The 20,942-nt window shown below is 53.1% G+C and overlaps 1 protein-coding gene across 7 annotated transcripts in view; it reads left to right on the forward strand.

Moving 5' to 3' along the window:
* Positions 1-20,942, forward strand: part of PPP2R2C (protein phosphatase 2 regulatory subunit Bgamma) — a 247,672-nt gene that overhangs the window by 180,110 nt on the left and 46,620 nt on the right. For 4 of the 7 annotated variants that reach the window (XM_063723792.1, XM_063723791.1, XM_054553693.2 and 1 more), the window contains 4 exons: positions 7,146-7,243; positions 9,713-9,878; positions 12,275-12,387; positions 15,497-15,674. In XM_063723792.1, coding sequence (XP_063579862.1) covers positions 7,146-7,243; positions 9,713-9,878; positions 12,275-12,387; positions 15,497-15,674 — 555 coding nt within the window. Of the gene's footprint in view, positions 1-6,329; positions 6,467-7,145; positions 7,244-9,712; positions 9,941-12,274; positions 12,388-15,496; positions 15,675-20,942 lie in introns of those variants that run through there. The other 3 variants (XM_054553692.2, XM_054553695.2, XM_054553694.2) reach the window with 3 other exon arrangements.

The following is a 20,942-nucleotide window of genomic DNA, read 5'->3' on the forward strand; positions in this document are numbered from 1 at the left end:
CCATTGGTAGGCCTGTGCTGTGCCCAGCACCAGGGGGCTGGCTGAGGCCTCCTTGTCCGGTGGCCCCTGTGTGCCTCTCCATTTGGGGGTTGCCCTAGAGCTGCCCAGGAAGGGAGGAGGCACCTCAGGGGGGAAGGACAGCATGAGTTTCCATGTCACCCACACAGAGCGACTTGGAATACTGCACCCAGTGGCTGATCTGGGGCCCTGAGCTCGAGGCTGCAGCCAGTGGCAGCTCCAGGCCCTGCAGTGTGGGGACAGGGATGGCTGAAAAGAGCACATGGCAAAGGCCCTGCCACTTAGGGGACTTTGGGAAAGTTTGACCAAGTTGCCTTGTCTCTAAGTAGAGAATGATAATTGGTCGATGGGATTGTTCTGAGATGAAAGTGCCAGTCCTTGGGAAAGCTTCAGCTGAAATGTCTTTTTATTTTGCCCTTCACACTTTTTTTTTTTTTTTTTTTTTTTTTTTTTTTTTTTTTTAAAGACAGAGTTTCATTCTTGTCGCCCAGGCTGGAGTGCAATGGTGCAATCTTGGCTCATTGCAACCTCCGCCACCTCTCAGGTTCAAGCAATTCTCCTGCCTCAGCCTCCCAGGTAGCTGGGATTGCAGGTGCCCACCACCATGCCCGGCTAATTTTTTTGTATTTTTAGTAGAGACAGGGTTTTATCATGTTGGCTAGGCTGGTCTCGAACTCCTGAGCTCAGGTGATCCGCCCGGCTCGGACTCCCGAAGTGCTGGGATTACAGGTGTGAGCCACCGTGCCCGGCCTGCCCTTCATTCTTGACGAATATTTCGACTAAATTCAGAATTCTGGGTTTCCAGGTTTTAAAATTTTATTTCGGCACATTAAAAGAGTCTTCTGGGTGCCATTATTTCTGCTGACAAGTCAGCAGTCTCTGAGTCCTGGTGTCTCTGAATGTAATATGTTGTTTTTATTCTAGCTGCTTTAACATTTTCTCATTATTTCAGTTTCCAGTAGTTTGCAGTTTGACCAGGATGTACCTGGGTGTAATTTTCCTTGTACTTATCCTGCTTGGAGTTAGCTAAGCTTCTTAAATTTGTAAATTGATGTCTTTTACCAAAATTGAGGAATTTTTCGGTCATTATTTCTTTATGTGTTCTTTTTAGTATATCTTCTCTCTCCCCTCCCTCTACAACTCCAGTCACATGTGTGTTGAACCTTTTGATATTATGCAACAGGTCTTTGAGGATCTTTTTCTTTTAAAAAAAATTGTTTTTCTCTTTATTCTTCAGATTGGGTAATTTCTATTGAAATCATCTTCAAGTTCACTAACTCTTCTATTTTCTCAGACTTTCTGTTAAGCAATTTCTGTTAAGCTGTGATTTTTTTCTGTCTCAAACATGGTATTTTTAAGTTATAGAATTTTCATTTAGTTCTTTTTTAAATTGTTTATATTTCTCTGCTGAGATTTATTTTTTCATTAAGTATGAGCCAATTTTCTTTATGTCTTTTAACACAGTTATCATAGCAACTTTAAAAATCTCTCTTTGCTAATTGCAGCGGCCAGCACATTTCAGGTGAGTTTCCACTGACTGTCTTTTATATTAAGTATGGCTGATTTTCCTATTTCTTTGTATATCTTCATATAATTTTGGATGATATCCTGGGTGTTGTGAATGATAGCATAAGAACGACTCTGGATTTTTGTTACTTCTCTCCAAAGAGCATTTTTGTTTTACTTGGTATTTGCAAGCAGTTAACTTGGCTGAAAGCAACTGTAAACCGTCTGCAGTGGTGAGTGGTGGGCAGTGGCAGGAGCCTCTGTTCACTTCTTCTAGCCCTGGCTGGGCTGCAGCTGCTGGAAGTCTGTCCTGTGTGTGTGTGGTTTGGGGTCAGCCCAAGACGTGGGCAGAGTTTATTTGCCCCCTTTGGGGATCCGTCTTGGTGGCTGTCTTCATTCCAGGATTTACTCCCACACTTTTCCAGCTGCTACGAGTGTCTCAACTCTGTTTTCTGCTCTATCAAGCCAGTGAGACTCTGGCTTTCTGTCTGAGTTCTGGCAGCCCTGTGACACAGGCTGGGACTTGTCCTCAGGCTGAAAGCCATGAAGCCTGGAAAGCCAACGCCGGCTGTTCCTCCCAATTGCTGGCCGCCTGCAGCGTCCGCTGCGGCCTCGCCCTCAGATGCTGTCAGAGTGTCATTTTGTTGTGGTTTTGTCAAGGGTTTATAGTCTATAGTTATTTGTGAGAGTTGCTGCACTGGGAGCTACTGGGCCATTACCAGAAGCATTTAGAGCAGGGCCTGGCGGACAGTAAGCACTTAAGAAATGTGAGTTAATGTGGTCAACCACAGTGTGGCGCTGTTTCCTCTGGTCAAGGCTAGAGACAACGTGGACACAGACAGCACCATGCAGGAAGTGTCAGTAGCCTGTGAAGGGCACACAGTGGCCTTAAGGCTGCAGTTGTAGGCCCGGCGCGGTGGCTCACACCCGTAATCCCAGCACTTTGGGAGGTCGAGGTGGGCAGATCACTTGAGGTCAGGAGTTTACCAGCCTGACCAATATGGTGAAACCCCATCTCTACTAAAAATACAAAAATTAGCCGGGTGTGGTGGCAGGTGCCTGTAATCCCAACTACTCAGGAGGCTGAGGCATGAGAATCACTTGAACCTAGGAGGTGGAGGTTGTAGTGGGCCAAGATCGCACTGCTGCACTCCAGCCTGGGTGACAAAGTGAGACTGTGTCTCAAAAAAATAAATTAATTAATTAAATAAAAGACTGCAGTTGTAGGAGAGACCACTTAACTGGGGGAGGGGGGAAAGGGGACTATCCAGGAAGGCTTCCTGGAGGAGGTGGTATTGGAGCTGGAAATGTCAGATAATCCAAGATGAGAAGATGGGCTTTCTTCACAGAGGTGGCTGCCAAAACAACCAATTTTATGGCCTTACTGATGAGAATTTCTGGCATTCCAGGCAGGCAACTTTTCCTAAGGCAAATCCTGAAGACATTTACCTATAAAAATGAGTAGATGTGAAACATCCACTAGCTCCTTCATGGGCCAGAGGAAGCAAGGCCCTGGCCTGGGCAAGAGGGGATCTGAGTTCTGGTGGTTCTGTAGATGTTTGCAGGGGGCGACTGGCGGGACTGGTAGGCGGGACCATCCACAGTGAGGTTCGGCCCCAGATCCATCGCCACATTGCGGAGCTTCTGGCTGTTAATTTGGTGGCAGCCAGGAGCACAGGTGACCGGGAGCTTTAGTTTCTGTCCAGTACATTTTGGTGATTCATTATTCCTGGAGTCCTCTTCTTCTCTTGTCCCTCTTACCTCCTTGTCTCACTTGAATCTCTAATCCTGGGAAGTCTCCACCATAAGCACACTACAGATAATGAAACCAAGGCTCAGAGAAGTTGTGTGGCTTACCCAAGACCACACAGCTGAGACACTGGAGCCAGGACTCCAACCAGCACTTCTGTCTGCAAAGAGCTCATGGCGTCGTCTCTCATGGAGGGAGCCTCCATCTCCTCTGCTGCCAAATGGAAATCACAGTAGTGTCTCCCGCAGGGGCTGGCGTGAGGTTAAAGGAGGTAGCAGATATGAAAATGACATATAAATTGTAAATTGCCCACAGACATTAGTGTGTGTTGCCTGGTAACCACCCAGCATTTGTGGACTGCATTTGCTTGGGATAGCAATAGTTATATTGGCATTTTAATTTAATAGCATTGTTATGTTCCCATCATAAAAATAATATACACTATGTGTTTGCCCACCCTCATCAAATTATATACATTAAGTATGTGCAGTTTTTTGTATATGGATTGTACCTCAATACGGCTATTAAAAAATGATGTAACTTCATTATAGAAAATCTAGAAAATATGGACAAGTTGAAAGAGGAAGAAATATTATTTCGTTCCAGCTACCCTAAAGCTACCTCCGTTCACATTTTGGAGAATTCTCTTCCAGCTTTTTTCCCCACTGCCAAGATTCTTTGCTTATTTCACATGGCTATGATCACTGATGTAGATCATTACAAGCATTTTATACCCAATTTTATATCCCACTCCTTCACCCTCAGGGGGTTTTAATATGAAATAGCAAGAACCAGCGCCCCATCGTGGACCCTAGCACAGCTGGGCTGTGGTTCTGGCTTCCGCCCAGACGTGACTGGGCATCCCTGGGCCAGGGCAGGCTGCCCCACGGAGGGACAATGTCAGGACAGCTGGGATCTGACCCTGTTCTGACTCCATGCCCGGTGGGTGTTTCCGTGTTCCCACAGAGCTGCTTTTCTTGTCTTGTCTTTTTAAGTTTAATGACATGTGCATCTGTCTTGATGGATGGATGGATACGTCCAGCCCGTCATCCCACTTCTAACCACCCTCTCTCACTCTTTTCTTTTGCCTCAAAGCTGGCATTGACTCATGGCTCAGAAGGCCAGTGCAGGCCAGGAACTGTCCTAAAAGGCCCGGACTAGAAAAAGAAAAGGCATTTCTTGGATAGTTATCTCTGGTGTGGCTACTGCGTACAGGCACCATTTGAAGCTGTGAATTAAGCCTGAGACTCCTGCCCTCGTGGAGTTTACGTTCTGGCCAGGAAGACAGCCAACAGATGATAAAAACCTTTAGAGAAAGAAAAACATCAGATTAGGTTGGGGCAGGGATGGTCAGGGTGTCCTGGGTGAGGGCGCTGGGGTGCAGACAGCAATTTCAGCAAGTCGGTCCAAGTTGTGCTCATGGGGAAGGCAGCAGTCTGGCGGAATTGGAAGAATAGGAAGGAGCTGTGCTGGTGCCCAGGGAAAGCCACTGCAGGCTGAGAGAGCAGGTCTTGGGACAGAAGGTGGCCAGGACTTTTGGGAAAGGGCAAGGAGCCTGGTGTTTGCAGGGGAATAAGCAGGTGGAGAGCAGTAGATGAGGCTGGGCAAGGGGAGGAGGTACCTTTTGCTGAGTTAAAAACACAAGACCCCCTGCATACAACAGTAAACGTTTTCATCATCTTGCATCTGCGATTCTGTGGTCTGGGCTTGGCTGGGCTTGCCCTGCTCTGTGGGTCAGCGGGGCCCTGGTGGAGGCTGGGCTTGGCCGGGGGTGGGGGAGTTCTTCTGCACCCACTCTTCCTCCTCTCCCTCAGGGACCGGTGGGCCAGCCTGCGCAGGTCCTGCTCCTGGCACCGCCAGAGGCGTGGATGGCAACCCCCAGTATGCAAGCCCCTTTGCATCTCTGCTTGCAGCTTGTTGAATTGCCGTTCTGCAGGCCAAAGCAAAACACAGGGACAAGCCCAGAATCAAGGTGGGGGGCAGAGAACAGGTTACCTGGCCCACGGTGGGAGGGGTGGAGGTTTGGCTCCGGATGCGGCCCACCTGGGCCGCGGCGGGTGGGGGCTGATTTTAGAACATTCTGTGCTTTTCTCTGAGTATACAATGGGAGCCGCTGGAGGGTTTTGAGCAGGGGAGTGCCAGGATTAGTCCTGGGTGTTACCAGCCTCTCTCCTGCCAGTCTGTTGAGGCTACGTCATAGCCAGGGAGAAAGAGCTGTGGCAGTCATCCAGTGAGAGGTGGGAGAGTGGCTGGCATCCCGATATGCTGTGAAGGCTGAGCAGGCAGGATTGGATGTGGGGTGTGTGTGTGTGTGTGTGTGTGTGTGTGTGTGTGAGAGAGAGAGAGAAAACGAGCAACTCCAAGGCTTGGGCCTGAGCAAGTGAACGATAGAGCTGTCATCACCTGAGACTGGGGAAGCTGCAGAGAATGAAGTTGAGGAGGGATTGGAATTCAGTTATGGCAACCAGTGAAGGGTTTTGAATAGAGGGACACAGGGATGCACTGGCTCAGGAGTTCGGCCATCACATTGCCGCCAGAGGGAGAACAGAGGCTGGGACAGGGAACCCTGTGGAGCATCCTCTCTGTGGCTACAGGGAGCAATGGTCAGATCTGTGGCTTGTTTGAAAGTAGATCCATTTTGCTAAAGGTGGTATCAGAGATTTTGGAGCCTACAGAATCCAGGCCAGGAGAGCAAAGAACGACAGAGGTCCCATTCACAGCAGCGGGCCATCCCGGGCTCCTACTAGCTGTTGCTGCTTGGGCCTATGGGGATGGTATTCTAGAACTTTCCATCTTCCAAGACATACTGGAAATGTGGGTTTTTATAGGAAATCTTCTACTTTTCAAATATTAAGAATGACTTCAAATTAAAAGTAATAATCATTTTGGGGCTGCAGTAAAACTTGTTGGTGGAGCAGGCCTCAGGCTTCAGGCTGGTGAGCTGTCCTCCAGCGGGGGTTCCTCTTCCAGGCCAGGGCCCCGTCCTCCCCTGCTCTCCCACTCCCAGGGCTGGCCACCCAGAATGTGCAGGCCACTCGTCTCTGTGACTCGTAGAATCTGAGAATGTTGGTGACGGAAGGGGTGTTCCCCTAGTTCCCACATGCAAAAAGTGGGGCCTGGAGATGGGGCTGTCTTTTTTTTCCAAACACTTGCCCATCCAAGAAGGCCAGCCCTGGGCATTGAAGACTCCAGGTATGGGGGTGACTCCATAAGGAAAGGTTCCTGAGTACCTGAAGAAATGTGGTTGGGATGAAGTGCAGGGAGGGTCAGGGCAGGCAGGGCTGAGCTCTGCTTCTGCGAGCAGAGATTAGAGAGCGATCCCAGAGGCCTGCCTGGAGGTGGGGCCACAGAGCAGGAGTCTGAAGGAGAGGGGGTAATTCACCTCTATCCTACTGTGTGGGAAGCCCTGAGTAGGCCCCTAGCAGAGGGTTGCCTTGCTTATCTACGGAGATATTGGGAAGGGCTTCCCTGACCCAGGTTGCTGGAGCATGGGGGCCTGGGTATCAGGGGTGGGGGTGGGAGATTCCAGACAGGAGGACGAGGCCACATCCAGGTGGCTTCAGATACCACCGTGAGTCCCATAGAGTGTCTAGTTACTATAAAGTCTGCCAGCCACTGCAGTCACCCCAGGCCTGTGCCAAGTCCCGAGATCTCTGCCCTGCAGCCAGTGCAGAGGGAAGAGGAGGGCAGGAGGGGACAGGTTAGTGGCCCCTTGCCGATGCTCCTGACTCCTCAGGCTCCCTGCTGCCTCCTGCCCAGGGCTGTGGGGCCTCTGGGAGCGGGGAGCTCACCATTGCTGTGGCACTGTTGAGCACCGGGGAGAGGCGGGTTCTGACAGCCACCCCTTCCCGTCTTGCTGTTCCCCTCCCAGCTGACATCATCTCTACCGTTGAGTTCAACCACACGGGAGAGCTGCTGGCCACAGGTGACAAGGGCGGCCGGGTCGTCATCTTCCAGCGGGAACCAGAGGTGCGAAGCCCTGGGTCTGGTGGGAGGTGGGAGGGGTGGGGAGCAGTCAGGTGGGAGGCGGGCATGGTTGGAGGGGATAAGGATGAGGGGGATAAGGGGTGACGTGGTGAGAGGTGGTAGGGGACTATACTCCAACCCACAAGAGGGCTTTTAACTGACAGGAGGTGTGGGGCGGCCTGTCTGGATCGCATCTCCCAGGGGCACGGATTCCAGGGGTGGGAATGGGATGCTCTGGAATGCCAAGGTGGGAGTGGCGGGCGGTGGTTCGGGGAGTGCACTGGGTGGGCTGGCAAAGCCACGTTCTGAGCCCCCTACCCTCAGCCGATGTTTGCAGAGCTCCCTGCATCCCATGCTCTGTCCTAGACCCTGGATGAATGGTCAGGACGCGGCACAGGCAGCTGCTGCCCCAGCTTGTGCCTTCGGTGAAACCTTCCTCTGCCTGGGTGACCTGCGTTGTCCTGGCCAGACTGGGGAGCGGGAGGACTCCACTCTTGCCCAGCTGTCACAGCCCTCAGACTGAGCTAGGTGGTTTTTGCTCAGGCCTGGGCCCTTGTCCTCACCCCTGTCCTCACCCCCACCCCCGGGGGCTTGTTGTCCAGCAGAACTCTGGGTAAGACAGCAGTGGCCTGGACAACCTGCCCAGGACCACGTTTCTGGAACACTGAAAGAGCCTCGGGACAAAAGCCCATTTACTGAGAACACTTGCTAAGTATTCTGGAGTTGCTTCTCGTTTACTCTGCACTGCTCACCTCCGAGGGTCAGATCCACACCCCTGTGACAGATGCGGAAACTCAGAGAAGCCACCCAGCTAGTGAACAGCAGACCAGGGATGGAAGCCCGGCTGCCCGACGCCAGGACAGTGGCCAGCAACGTCACACACCACCCGGCCTCAGAGAGGGGCATCTCCCCCAGCAAACATGGACTGTGCCTGGAATTAGATGCAGAAGACATCCAGGAAACCAAAGAGGAGGGAGGAGGGGATGGAGCAGGAGAGGCACGGGAGGGGAGGGGAGGAGGAGAAGAGAAGGTGGAGAAGGGGAGGTAGGAGGGAGGGGAGGAAGCGGGGGCGAAAAGAGGACCTGCGGAATCATCTTTCCCCCGATTCACTCCTGAGCATGGCCCACGAGCTGAGGCTCCTTGAGTCTGACTTTATCTTGACGTAACCCTTTATCATGACGTAACCCTCCTCATGGTGACCCTAGGGGTGTAGTGCAGTGCGGCTACTCCCCTCATTTTACAGATGAGGCGCCCAGAGTGCAGAGGGTTAAAATAGTTTACAAGGGGCACATCCTAGCTGCAAATCAATTCCTCAAACACAGCACTCAGCCAGCACCTGTGGGCTTCACCAGATGCACCTGTGGGCTTCACCAGATGCACCAGGTGTCCCACCAGGCACTGCGAAGCTCAGCCTTCTTTTTGCCAAGCTGCAGAAAGAGATTAGATTGGTTGATGCAATTTTCTTCATTTTGAATTTTTCTCCTTTAGTGTTTTCTTCCTTCTGGTCCCACTGACCTTTGTCGTAGCGAGTGCTCGTGGGAAGTGAAGTGAATTAGAGGCAAAAATATTGGAGAACTTTTAAGCTTTTCAAAAGCAAGACAGGGATAGAAAAATAAAAATCGATACTTAAAAAAATTACCAGGAAATCTTGAAATTGTTCTGGGTTGAATGTCTCCATTTCTCCCTGGTTGGGGTTTCATGTTGTCGTGTGAAGTCGAACTCTCTCCTGGGAACGTGGTCCCTGGTGCACACAGTGGACTCACCACCTGACTATTTTGGGAGCTCCACGGTGAAGGGGTCTTTATTAGAAGGAGCTCTGCTGCCTAAACCAGGCCGAGCACTGCTGAGGAAAGCCGGGGACAGATTCTAATCCAGGTCTGACATTGCCAGACATTCTGTCCCAATGTTAAAGTCTGCTCCTAAATTCATTTATTCCTCAAATCAGGACTGAGTTGGACACGTGGAATTCAGGAGCAGGTCAGGGCCCGAGACACGAGGGTGGCCAGAGCCTCAGCCTTGGTGTCAGGCAGGCCTCAGCAGAGGGGTGCTGGCCAGAGAATGGCCTCATGGCTCTGGGAAGTCACTTCCCCTCTGAGTCTCTGTTTGCTGGTCTGTGAAATGGGGAGAGTCGTGGTGCTCAAGCAGAGGAGGCCTGGAGGGTAGAATGCAGTGGTGGGGGAAGGACTTAATGGGGTGTCCAGCATGTAGCACGCGCTGGGGAACATTCGCATTAGCAAGTTAGCTGGCTCGGGTGTGCGTGTTTCATGGGACCGCACAGGAGTGGGGCTTATCCCTGGCACACTGCAAGTCACGGGCCGGTTAAGCTGCAGAGAGTTTCATTTGACCCTCGAATTGGATCCCTGGCACGGCTCGGCACTTGGTCCCACGGCCGGCCCTGCTGGGTCCCCGGAGGTCCTAGCCGTCGCCCTGCAGGTCACGGTGCTCAGGCCCCTTCTCCGGGTTTCCCTGCAGAGTAAAAATGCGCCCCACAGCCAGGGCGAATACGACGTCTACAGCACTTTCCAGAGCCACGAGCCGGAGTTTGACTATCTCAAGAGCCTGGAGATAGAGGAGAAGATCAACAAGATCAAGTGGCTCCCACAGCAGAACGCCGCCCACTCGCTCCTGTCCACCAACGGTGAGGCGCCGCTCGGCCTCGCTTGCATGGGCACGGGCCGTAGATGTTTCTACCAAATGCTGGTTTGTATTTCACTTATATTGTGAGCATTTTTCTATGTCTTCAGAATGCCTAGAAAATAATATCCTTTTTGAGCAGCATGTAAATCCCATGAGTGAGTATGCCAGACCCCCTCAGATGCTCCCCGTGGCTGGACACGGGGCTGCCCCTTGCTGTGAATAGAGCCGTCCAAGCCATCTTTGTAGGCCTTTGCTTTGGGGTGAGGGAGTGTGATGGACAAGGATGCAGGTCGCAGACACAGAGGACACTTGACACAAAGTGAACTCCTCCTCCCCACGCCGAATCCAGACCCCCAGACTGGGGCTGTCACCGTGGCCTTGTGGGGCAGTGGGAGGAGCCTTGGTTTAGGACCCTGGCCGGCCTCTTAATCCTCCTGCCTCAGGGAGGAGCATGTACCCCTCAGGCACCGGAGGCTCTCGGCCTGACGCCTGCTTCCCAGGCTCCACTCTGAGGGAGTGGCTGGGGCTGTCCTGCTTGGCTCACCATGGGCCTGGGTCCCCTACTCACGCACCTGGCCCATCCTCCTTCACCTGGGCCTCCTGCTGACCCAGGCAGCCTGGGGTCGGGTAGGACACACCTGAATTCTTTTTTTTTTTCTTTTTTTGAGAGACAAGAGTCTTGCTCTGTCACCCAGGCTGGGGTAGAGTGGCGCGATCTCTGCTCACGGCAACCTCCGCCTCCCGGGTTCAAGCAATTTTTCTGCCTCAGCCTCCGGAGTAGCTGGAATTACAGGCGTCTACCACCATGCCCAGCTAATTTTTGTATTTTTTAGTAGAGACGGGGTTTCACTACATGTTGGCCAGGTGGATCTCAAACTCCTGACCTCAGGTGATCTGCCTGCCTCAGCCTCCCAAAGTTCTGGGATTATAGGCATGAGCCACTGTGCCCAGCCAGGACCCACCTGGATTCTGTCCCTGCCCTGCCTCCCTTGGGCAGTGGCCTTGCTTTCCTGAGCCCCAGCAGGGTGGACACAGCTCCCTTCTGGGGTCCGTGAAATGGTGCCCACTCAATCCCCTGAGAACAGTAACCGCTGCACAAGCACCAGCCAGGCTTCGAGGCGCTGTCCCCATGCCTTCCCCGAGGATGCCCACACTCCTCAGCCGGGCCTCCAAGGCTCTCCTGAACATGGCTAGGCTCAGCTCCTGCCAGCCCGCCTGTGCCTGAAGGCTGTCCTCGCCCTGTACCTGGCCAACTCCCTCCTCATCCCATAAGCCTTGCTGGGTGCCAGCCTTTTCTGACCTCTCCACTGAGCCAGGCATCCCTCCTGTGACACCTTGGCTCCTCTTAACTCCAGTTCACCCCCTCTCTGGGCACCTGCTATTCTGATGGTGTTCTCCCGCCAGGCACCTCAAAGGCAGGGTCTGTGTCCCCTAAGGGGCCCTGCCCAGCAAATCTGTCACCTGAGCCAGCAGGGCATGAGAGAGGTCCTCCCGAAGGGCAGGCCCTGGGGGACGGGAGCCTCGGGTGAGTGCTAAGCCCCACACACCTGCTCCTTTTAAAAATATTTCAGAAGGATGTGTCAGCCACATGCGGTGGCTCATGCCTGTAATTTCAGCACTTTGGGAGGCCGAGATAGATGGATTACTTGAGCCCAGGAGTTTGAGACCAGCCTGGGCAATGTGGCGAGACTCTATCTCTACAAAAATATAAAATATTAGCCAGGTGTGGTGGTTAGAGCCTGTAGTCCCAGTACTCAGGAGGCTGAGATTGAAGGATCATCTGAGACTGGTAAAGTCAAGGCTGTAGTGAGCTGAGATGGTGCCACTGCACTCCAGCCTGGCTAATGTGAGTGAGACCTTGTCTCAAAAGAAAAAAAAAAAAAAGACATGTCACTTTCTTCCTGCCTCTCTGGAGAAAAGGTCATCTTTCAGCAATCCCTACACTCTGCTCCCCTCAAATCTTCCCACCTGGGTTTGAATCCTGGCTTCACTCTTTCCTAATGGCAGGGCCTTGCATACCTTTCAAATGCTCCACTGACACCAATTCTCTTCCCAGTTCGTTCTCATCAACATGGTGCTATTTGTTTTGACTCCTGTAGTAGTCAGGGTTCTCCAGAGAGAAAGAATCAGTAGGGTATGAGAGTGAGAAAGAGAAAGGGGGATTTATTTTAAGGAAGTGGCTCACGTGACTGCGGAGGCTGGCCGGTCCGAAATCTTCAGGGAGGCCGAAGGCTGGAGGCCTTGAGACAGAGCTGCAGTTCTGGTCCGAAGCCGTCTGTTGGCAGAACCCCCTCCTTCCCCAGGAGGTGCCTCATGATCTCACCTTCTAAAGTGGATCTTCTGTTCCATCCGGCTGGTTAATTATGTGACTCACTTTATTTTGTTCTGTTTTTAAAGATAAAACTATCAAATTATGGAAGATTACTGAACGAGATAAAAGGCCCGAAGGATACAACCTGAAGGATGAAGAGGGGAAACTTAAGGACCTGTCCACGGTGACGTCACTGCAGGTGAGCTCCGGCGAGGGGGAAGCAGGCACATGCCTCTTTATTACACCTGAGGATATTAGGGCTGGAAAAACCTTTGAGATTTGAGCCAGAGTCACGTGCAGTCCCTGCCTGGGCTGCTGGCTGCTGGGTGGCCACGGGCATCTCCCTGCCCCTTGCCTCAGTTTCCTCACCAGCAGCACAGAGATGACCACGTTTCTTCTAGGCGTCTTGTGAGCATGCAGGGGTGGTGTATGGCTATAAAGTGCTTTTCACCTATAGCTGAGGGTGGAGAGCAAGGCAGATAATCCATTGTTATAAGAAGAGGGAAACTGAGGCCCAGAGAGCGACAGCAACTCACCTAAAACTGCTCAGCTGAGTGAGTAGGCAGAAGGAGAATGGGTCAGCAGAGCTTTGTGGCTCCTGAGTCCTTTACTGAGGGCAGAAGGAAGCCTGGACCGTGTGAGGCCTTCAGCATCTACAAAGGCCTGAAACAGACATACCCTGAAACAGACACACACGTGCCCAGCATCCAGTGAACCGCCATAAATATAAAGCGGTAGTCAGTGCTCTTCCTGAGAAGAAGAAGTAAATGTTTAAATACATTGGCCTAAATGACTGGCAAATTGCACAAATAAATTCTGAGGAAGTGGGCAGCCGATTAGCTTCAATGTTGAGTAATGAGGGTGCTGGTGCCCCCCGTCCCACCCCCAGTCCCAAGAAAGTTTATGAGGGTTTCATCTAGAGGGAGGGATACAGCGATCACATCTTGATCACTCTGGTGTTTGGGGCAGAGCCAGTGGCCTTCATAAAAATCCTGTTTGTGTCCCTCCCAGTGTTGGAGGTTTTTCTCTGTAAGTCACACACATCCCAAGACACTTAACTGTCACTGAGAACATGGGTGCCCTGGTCTGTCCTCATCGTGCCTCTCACCTTGTTTGCTTCCGATTTCACCCACACCATGCCAACCCTGCACAGCATTTCTACCCACCTTGCACAGTTCGCACTGGAGGCAGCTGTTTACTGAGGAGCTGCTCCATGCTAGGCCCTAGGCTAGTCCTTGGGGCCCTAGAGGTGAGCAAGGTTCAACTCAGTACCTGTCCCCAAAGTGTCCCCAGCCCCCAAGGAAACAGACATGGAATTGCCATCACACTGGCGGTCAGTGCGGTGACAGAGGAACACAGAGAGGCCGTGGGCACCCCGGGAGGCCCTTCTCTGTGTTGTCAATTTGGTGAACTCCCATACATCCCATAAAACCCTACTGGCCTTCACCTCTGTAAAGGCTTTCTGCACAGGCCAGATGAAAATTGTGATCTTTCCTGGGTCCCCTCTTGCCTTTTGGATCCGACACTGTCTGTCCTTAGTGTCTGTATCTTCCTTACCCCTCACCTTGACTAGACTGTGACTTCTGCGGAGGCAGCATGTTTTACTCATGAAACCCCCAAACCTTCAGGGAAGGTTTCCTTTCTCTCTTCTTCTCTTTACTGAAAAAACTGGCTTTGAGCCTTGGTTTGGTGAATGGCAGCCGACGGCTGGAGCACTGGATGAATTGGGTCCCAAGGCTGCCTGGAGAAAACAGAAAGCAATGTCGCCAGAAGGAAGGGGGAGGCGGACTGAGATGCCAAGACTTTGCTGGGCCAGTGATGCTCTGCCCTTCTCCAGAGCAGCTGGATCTCTCTCTCTCCTGAGAGTCCAGGGATCCCCAGGGTGGGCAGTGGCTGCACCCCGAAGGAAGGGAAGGTTAGCAGCTTACCTAAAATATCCGACACAGGAATACATGCAGAGAGGACGCCTTGGAGGAGTCCAGACACACTAACACCAACTCCCAGGCACACAGCCTAGAAGCAAAGATGCAGAGGCAACAACGCAAGAACCACCCAGAGCCAGGCTGTCACTCACACCAGTGCTGCGTGCACACACACACACACACATGCATGCACATACACATATACTCAGTCATGCATGCACACTCACATGCACACTCATATGCACACACTCATACATGCACTCTCAGCCATGTACACTCCCACACACACATGCTGGGTGCCTTGGTGTGTGGGAAAATTTAATGTGGGCTGCAGAGCTGCCTGTGCTCCAAAGGAGCTCAGTGCTTGTCATTCCGACTGCAGCACCGAGGCTGTCACCTCCCATCTCAGCTGTTCCCTGAGAGCTCAGGGACACAGCCCATTCATTCATTCACTCACACATTCACTCATTCACTGGAGAGTCTCTCTGCTAGGCCTTGGACTGAGCACTAGACAGACGGAGAGATAAACAAGAGGTGACGCCTCGCTCCCATAGCTGGTCCCTAGTCCACTGGGAAAGCTGATGGGACCAGATGACAGCCTCGGGGTCGGTCAGGGCTGTGCAAGGGACCTTCAGGGCTGTGAAAGCTCAATGTCTGATGCCATGGCAAGGACCCCTCACACCAGCCGTCCGAGATGAAAGTTTGTATGAGTCAGGCTAACTCCACCCCTGTAACAAAACAACACCAGCAGTCCAGGGCCGAGCACGGAAATGCATTTCTCACTATGGGAAGGTTCAGTGTGGATGTGCTGGTTGGGACACAGCTCTCCTGCAGGATCCTTCCATCCCCATCCCATGAGTCTCAGTCCCTAAGGCTTGGGTCCTCACCTTCCAGGTGGGGAAGGTGCTCCCGCTGCTTAGCAGCATCAGGGCCAGGTATCACTTTGCTTACATCCCATTGGTCAGAACTAGTCATGTGGCCATATCTGGGCACAAAGGCTGCTGGGAAATGTAGTCCACTTGTAGACAGCTGTTTCCCAGTGACAGCACTGCTTTGCAGGAGGGAGGCGAGGAGGCTTGGCAGACAATTGGCTGGCTCTGCCACAGTATCTTTTCATTTCATTTTAGAGTTGAGGAAATTGGGGTATAGGAGGGTTCAGCCACTTATTTACAGACCCACAGCAGGTAAGCATCCATGCCTCTCTTGCAGGGCTGGTGGGCGGTGGGCATTTGCCATCTGTCACTGCCTATTTCAGACCACGGAGGATCAGGATGGACGCCCACCCCTGTGTTCTGGCCTCCGGTTGGGATCACATGCTCACGGCATGCTATGTCCTGATGCCACCACCTGGCCTTCACCTCCTCCCTGCCTCCTCATCCTCTGCAGGTGCCGGTGCTGAAGCCCATGGATCTGATGGTGGAGGTGAGCCCTCGGAGGATCTTTGCCAATGGCCACACCTACCACATCAACTCCATCTCCGTCAACAGTGACTGCGAGACCTACATGTCGGCAGATGACCTGCGCATCAACCTCTGGCACCTGGCCATCACCGACAGGAGCTTCAGTATCCTTCACTGTGGCTCGGCCGGTGCCTCTCATGGGCAGAGTAGCTTCCGGTGGGTGGCGGGTTTGGTTTGATTGGCAGCCAGCTGGTTTGGGGGTGGCTGCATTGTTTAACTTCTTCAGTGAGGCACCTCTGGCTCCTAGTATGCGTGTGAGGCCCAGATACAGAATCATATGTCATGTCTGTTTCTGAAAACCGCAAAGTCACGGTTGCTGAGCATTGCACACATCGCCTCCTCCAGCGTGGCCATGATCCCCCTCATCCTAGGGCCTCACCAGGGTCCAGGAAGGAGACAGAGTTCAGGGTTCAGCTGCTCTGGACGAGGGACTGCTGGCCTTGCTCAGCGTCCACTGAAGGCCCCTCAGAGCCCTCCCTACTGGGGCCCAAGGCAGGCTGTGTTAGCATAGGAGGACCAGCACTGGGGCCCCAACCAGGGCTTCGGGTGACAACCAGGGTGTCAGAAGCCCAGCTGGGTTGGGGTCCTGAGGGCCCCCTGCTCAGTGTTCTCCTGTGTCAGGGCAAGCTAGGGGGCAGCAGCACTGACGATTCCCACCGACTGCTGGGAAGAGAGCTGGTGATGACATGAGCACCGGCCTGCAGGCAGGGCGAGGCTTGGCCTGCCGGGGGGCTGGTGGGTGGGCAGGCAGGTTGCAGTGATGTCACTATTCTGCATACAACCAATGATAATAATAATTATAATAACACACAGTGAGGCTCTGTGTGCCAGGCTCTGTGATTCACATCAACAAGCATTCATTTTAACTCATTTCATCTTCACAACAACCCTATGAGGTAGGTACTATTATAAGTCTCCTTTACACATGAGGAAACTGAGTCACAGAGCACTCAAGTTAACTTGCTCAAAGCTCACAGCCAGCAAGTGTCAAAGCTGGGCCTGAAACCCAGGCCCTCAGGCCCCAGACTTCCCGCTTCTAACCTCCATACCACACTGCCCTTTGTGGAGGATGCTGCCCAGGTGTGTCTTTGGAAGGGGTGGGAAGACCCTCCTGAGAGCCTCCATGCAACCGGATGGCCTCCCGACTCCAGGCAGCCTGGGCACCCAGCAGTGGTCAGGAGTGGGCTGTGTCCCTCGAAGCAGTAGAAGCCGGGATAGCTGTGGGGAGCAGGGGAGGCAGGGAGCAGTCCGGGAAGGGTGAAAGAGAGTAACAAATGCCTTTTGTGAATTGGGAGCCAGACACAGCCAGAGACCCCCGGGCAGGGAGACCCTTGGAAAACAGCAGGAAGAGAACAGAGCAAAGCGTCGGATGTCCCCTGAGCCAGCCAGAGGGTGCGGGGCACATGTGTGGGCTTTGGAGGCAGAAAGTCTGTTTGGGTCTGACTGCCACCTTCAAGCTCTGTGACCCTGGGTGAGTACACTCACCTCCCTCTCTGAGCCTCTGTCCTTTCAATCATGCCTCCTTATAGAGCTGTGGGGTGCCGTCAGTGAGCCCCTCTGTGTGATGTGCCCAACCCTAAGTCAGCACTTGGTGGGTATCAGGAAGCATCAGCATCTCTCTCCCTTCTGCTCTCCCAAAGGCATGGAGTGCCCAGAGCTGGGAGGCTGGATTGGGCTGGCCAGGAAAGTTCCAGGAAGGATTGGGACCCGAGCCGCTTTGAAGGCTTGAAGCTCAGATTTCTCTGGACATAGAGGGCTGGGCTGGACATCTGTCTGACCCTCCATTGAAGCTGAAAGGCCATTGGGCCCCACCAGTCCACAGTGCTTATAGCAGCAGTTGGTTAGACTCTTTCTGCTGTACAAGCATGTTTGATGTGGATAACTGTAAGAGAGCTGCGGGCCATGTGGCTTCAGGGGCTGGAGCAGCGTGGGCGATGGCTCTCTGGGCTGATTGCCTCTGCTGTCTTCTGTGCTTCAATCTCAGGTGCCAGTAGTTCGGGCCCCACCCTCCCAGAATAAAGTCCAGGAGAAACGAGACCAGTTCTCTCTGAACTGTCCCACCAGGACCCTAGATGGCACCTTGTGGGCTTTAATTGGGGGTGAATGCCTTGTGATTGGCCAGGCCGGACTCCTGTACCTCTCCCTGGTGCTGGAGGGAGTCAGCTCCGCCCCCAACCCCTGGATGTGGGGGAGGGGCGGTCTCCTAGCAGGAGCTCCAGGTCTGCAAATGGGGAGGGTGTGGGGCTCACTGAGCGGCCTGGACAGTACCGTACCGTTTACAAATCAGCCTGCTGTTCGCTGTCTCACTTGGTGCTCAGAGACAGTGGTGATTTGATGATCAACCCATCTCACAGATGAGGAAATGGAGGCTGGGGGACATGAGGGACTGGCCCAGAGTCCCCAGTCGGCAGGGGCAGAGCCAGAGCTCATGCTCGGGCCTCCATGCCTGGTCCAGGGCTTTTGCCCTGGCCTCAGCCTGCCCCCTGCAGCCCTGGGACAGTGGCAGCCACCCTTCTCGAGGCCCCGCCTCCTTCCTGCTGGAATTGGGTGGGAATGGTAATTGCTGATCGGTTTTCCTGTCTGGGCTGCTGTGAGGATTCCGTGACATTATGGATGCTGAAGCCCTTTCTAAAGAACCATAAAGCCCTGGAGTGTGGAAGGGATGCTGCTTCATTTCATTTATTCAACCATTCATTCCCCACGCCTTTCGACTCCCAGGCCCACACTGAGCCCTGGGGACATGGGGATGAATGGGAGAAACTCAACCCTTCCCTGGAGGGCTCAGGGGCTGTTGGGGGACACAGCCCCGCCATGGCAGTGGAATTGAGGGAGTCATCCTTGCTGTAGCCCAGGGTCTGGACAAGCTGCTGTGGGAGACGCCAAGGAGGCCAGAGAAGGAATTTGGGTAGGAAGCTCCCTGGGCTCGAGGAGGCTGCCTGAGGGCATAGGTGTGCGGGAGGCCGATGCATGAGGAGGCGGAAGGTGCCGGAGATGTGGCGCTGCGGATGGTGCAGGCAGGGGGCTTTCTCCTGGGGCGGGGGCCCCGAACGCGTCATTCACAAAACCCCCCACAGCTGTGACTGCCTCCGCATGCCACATGTGGTTCCCTTTACTTTTCCCACTTAAAAAAAATTGTTTTCTTTAAGTCAAGTTGCTTTATTTTTGCCGAAGTAATTTTCTTTTGAAAGGGAATTGAATTTCACCATCATGTTAAAGTATCACATACCATAAATAGGAGGTAGCCGCAACCATATGTCTATGCACACAAAACGGTGGGAATAAGATACAGCCTCAGCCCTGTCTGTTGGAACTTTCTGTGATAATAGACTGCTCTGTCTGCACTCATGGGGCGGCAGCCACCAGCCCCATGTGCCTGCTGAGTGCCTAAAACATGGCTTGGTGACTGAGGAGCGACATCGTTAATTTGATTTAGTTCCAGTTAATCATACTTCAAACAAAATAGCCACATGTGGCCAGTGACTACTGAACAGGACGCTGCAACCTCTCTCCAGGTTGCCCTTAGACCCTGAAGCTGGTTCTCTCTGAAAAGATGAAGGTAAACATGTGCTTCAGTGTTAAGGGGGAGAGTGCAAAACAGAGACATCCCCCTTCATTCATCAGAAGGGTTGAATCCTGTCTCCATGTCTGCATCTATATTACATTACTGGAGGCTGTGCCGACTTCCCACCTGCCTGCTTCCAGAGGACGGGAAGCTATCAAGCTATTGATATACCGTAAACAGGGGTGTGTCACTAGCCAGCTTTGGAGGTATGTGTGTCGTGGGTGTGTGTCATGGGTGGATTGGATTCCAGCAGACAAGGCTGGTGGCTTGGGAACCAGCAAGGAGACCTGGGGAGAGAGAGTGAGAGGCAGGGCCAGAGCGTGGCCATGGGTGGGAGGTGGTGGAGGAGTGAGATTTTAAGGATGGAGATGTCATAGATTTGGGTTGTATCATAACTATTTTTGGATTGGGGTGGCCACAGGACATTCGAACAAGTTGGTTGTGAATAAGAAAAGGGGGTTGGTTCATCCCAGGACTGCAAAGTCCTCCCTGGCCATTACCATGAGCCTTGCCTCCTGCCACATCCCGAACACACGGATTGTGCCCTGTCCACATGTTAAAGAGCCCACCATTTACCAGCAGTTATTTATTAAGCACCTACTCTGTGCCAGCCCTCATGGGTGATGCTGGAACTAGATAAAGATTCTCCCTCCAGGAGTGGACACGTGATAAACCATTGGTAAAATACCCGGCATTGGAGCAGGTGGTCCATGGGTGCTACAGGGAGTCGGTGGCCCAGCCAGCACAGCCGTGTACATTTCTCTCCAGCCACGCCTGCTGCTGGCTGCAGGCCTCAGGTCTGTGGAGGGTAAGCCAGGGGTGTGGTTTTTGCCAAGTGAAGATGTAGACGTGGAGCTGATGGTGTGTGCAAGAGAGTGAAAATAATGGTTATTGACCAAAGAATCGGAGCCAGGTGGGGGGACAGTGATAAGGGAGGAGTGTCAGCAGATCGGGGGCCCCTGTGGTTCCTGGGAACGTCCCTGGCCGCACACCCTGCCATGTAACTGAGTGTCAGATCTCTGTGTAACTTCCCCTTCTGTGAGAATGATTATTAATTCATAAAAATATAAAGCACGCTGGCCTTAGCGATAGAGGAATGTGTGTCTATAGCATGCACAAGATTCTGAGCTGGGCTTGAGGCAGCCCTGACAGGGCAACTTAGGCATTTGGCAGGAGTTGAGTGGAGTCTCCAGGGGCACGTGGTGGCCATGGAAACCTCCCCGATAGGATCTATTCATTGGGGAACCTCAGTGCACCTCGTGCTCCCCGTGGCCTGCTGCTGCAGTGACAAGACACAGACCCAGGGCTCACACCACAGAGAGAAGCCTCACTTGGCAGGGAAGGTGTGAGGACTGTGGGCTGCAGGTGCCACGATGGGGCTGATAGCAGCCAAGTAATGAGAGGAGGCGTTTCATTTCTGACATGGGAGGAGGCCAGAAAGGCAGCTGAGACCCCATGCGGAGCTGGGAATTGCTCTGAATGTTTGAGATACCTTCTGAGCAAGTCTCAGTGGGGTGGATTCTGGCTGTCAGAGGGTGACAGTTCTGATTAGTCCTGACAAGAAAAACCCAGGGTTGGGAGGCCTGCGTCCGCGCAGAGCCAGGGGAAGGCGTGGGCTGGACTTGGGGTTTGCGTCCTTTTGACCCTTGCTCTCTGGGGTCCTCACTCGGCCTGGGGACGCTGTTCAGTCCTCCGTGCCCGCTGGAGGTTTTCCACTGCGTCGCATCTCCTAAGTCCAATCACTAATACTTCCCGTCTCAGCAAAATTGACTTTTAGTAACCATATCAAGAGAAAGGAAAATGTTTTTTA

Source organism: Pongo abelii, chromosome 3 (genome assembly GCF_028885655.2).
Source record: "Pongo abelii isolate AG06213 chromosome 3, NHGRI_mPonAbe1-v2.0_pri, whole genome shotgun sequence".
In the NCBI taxonomy this organism is placed as follows: domain Eukaryota; kingdom Metazoa; phylum Chordata; class Mammalia; order Primates; family Hominidae; genus Pongo; species Pongo abelii.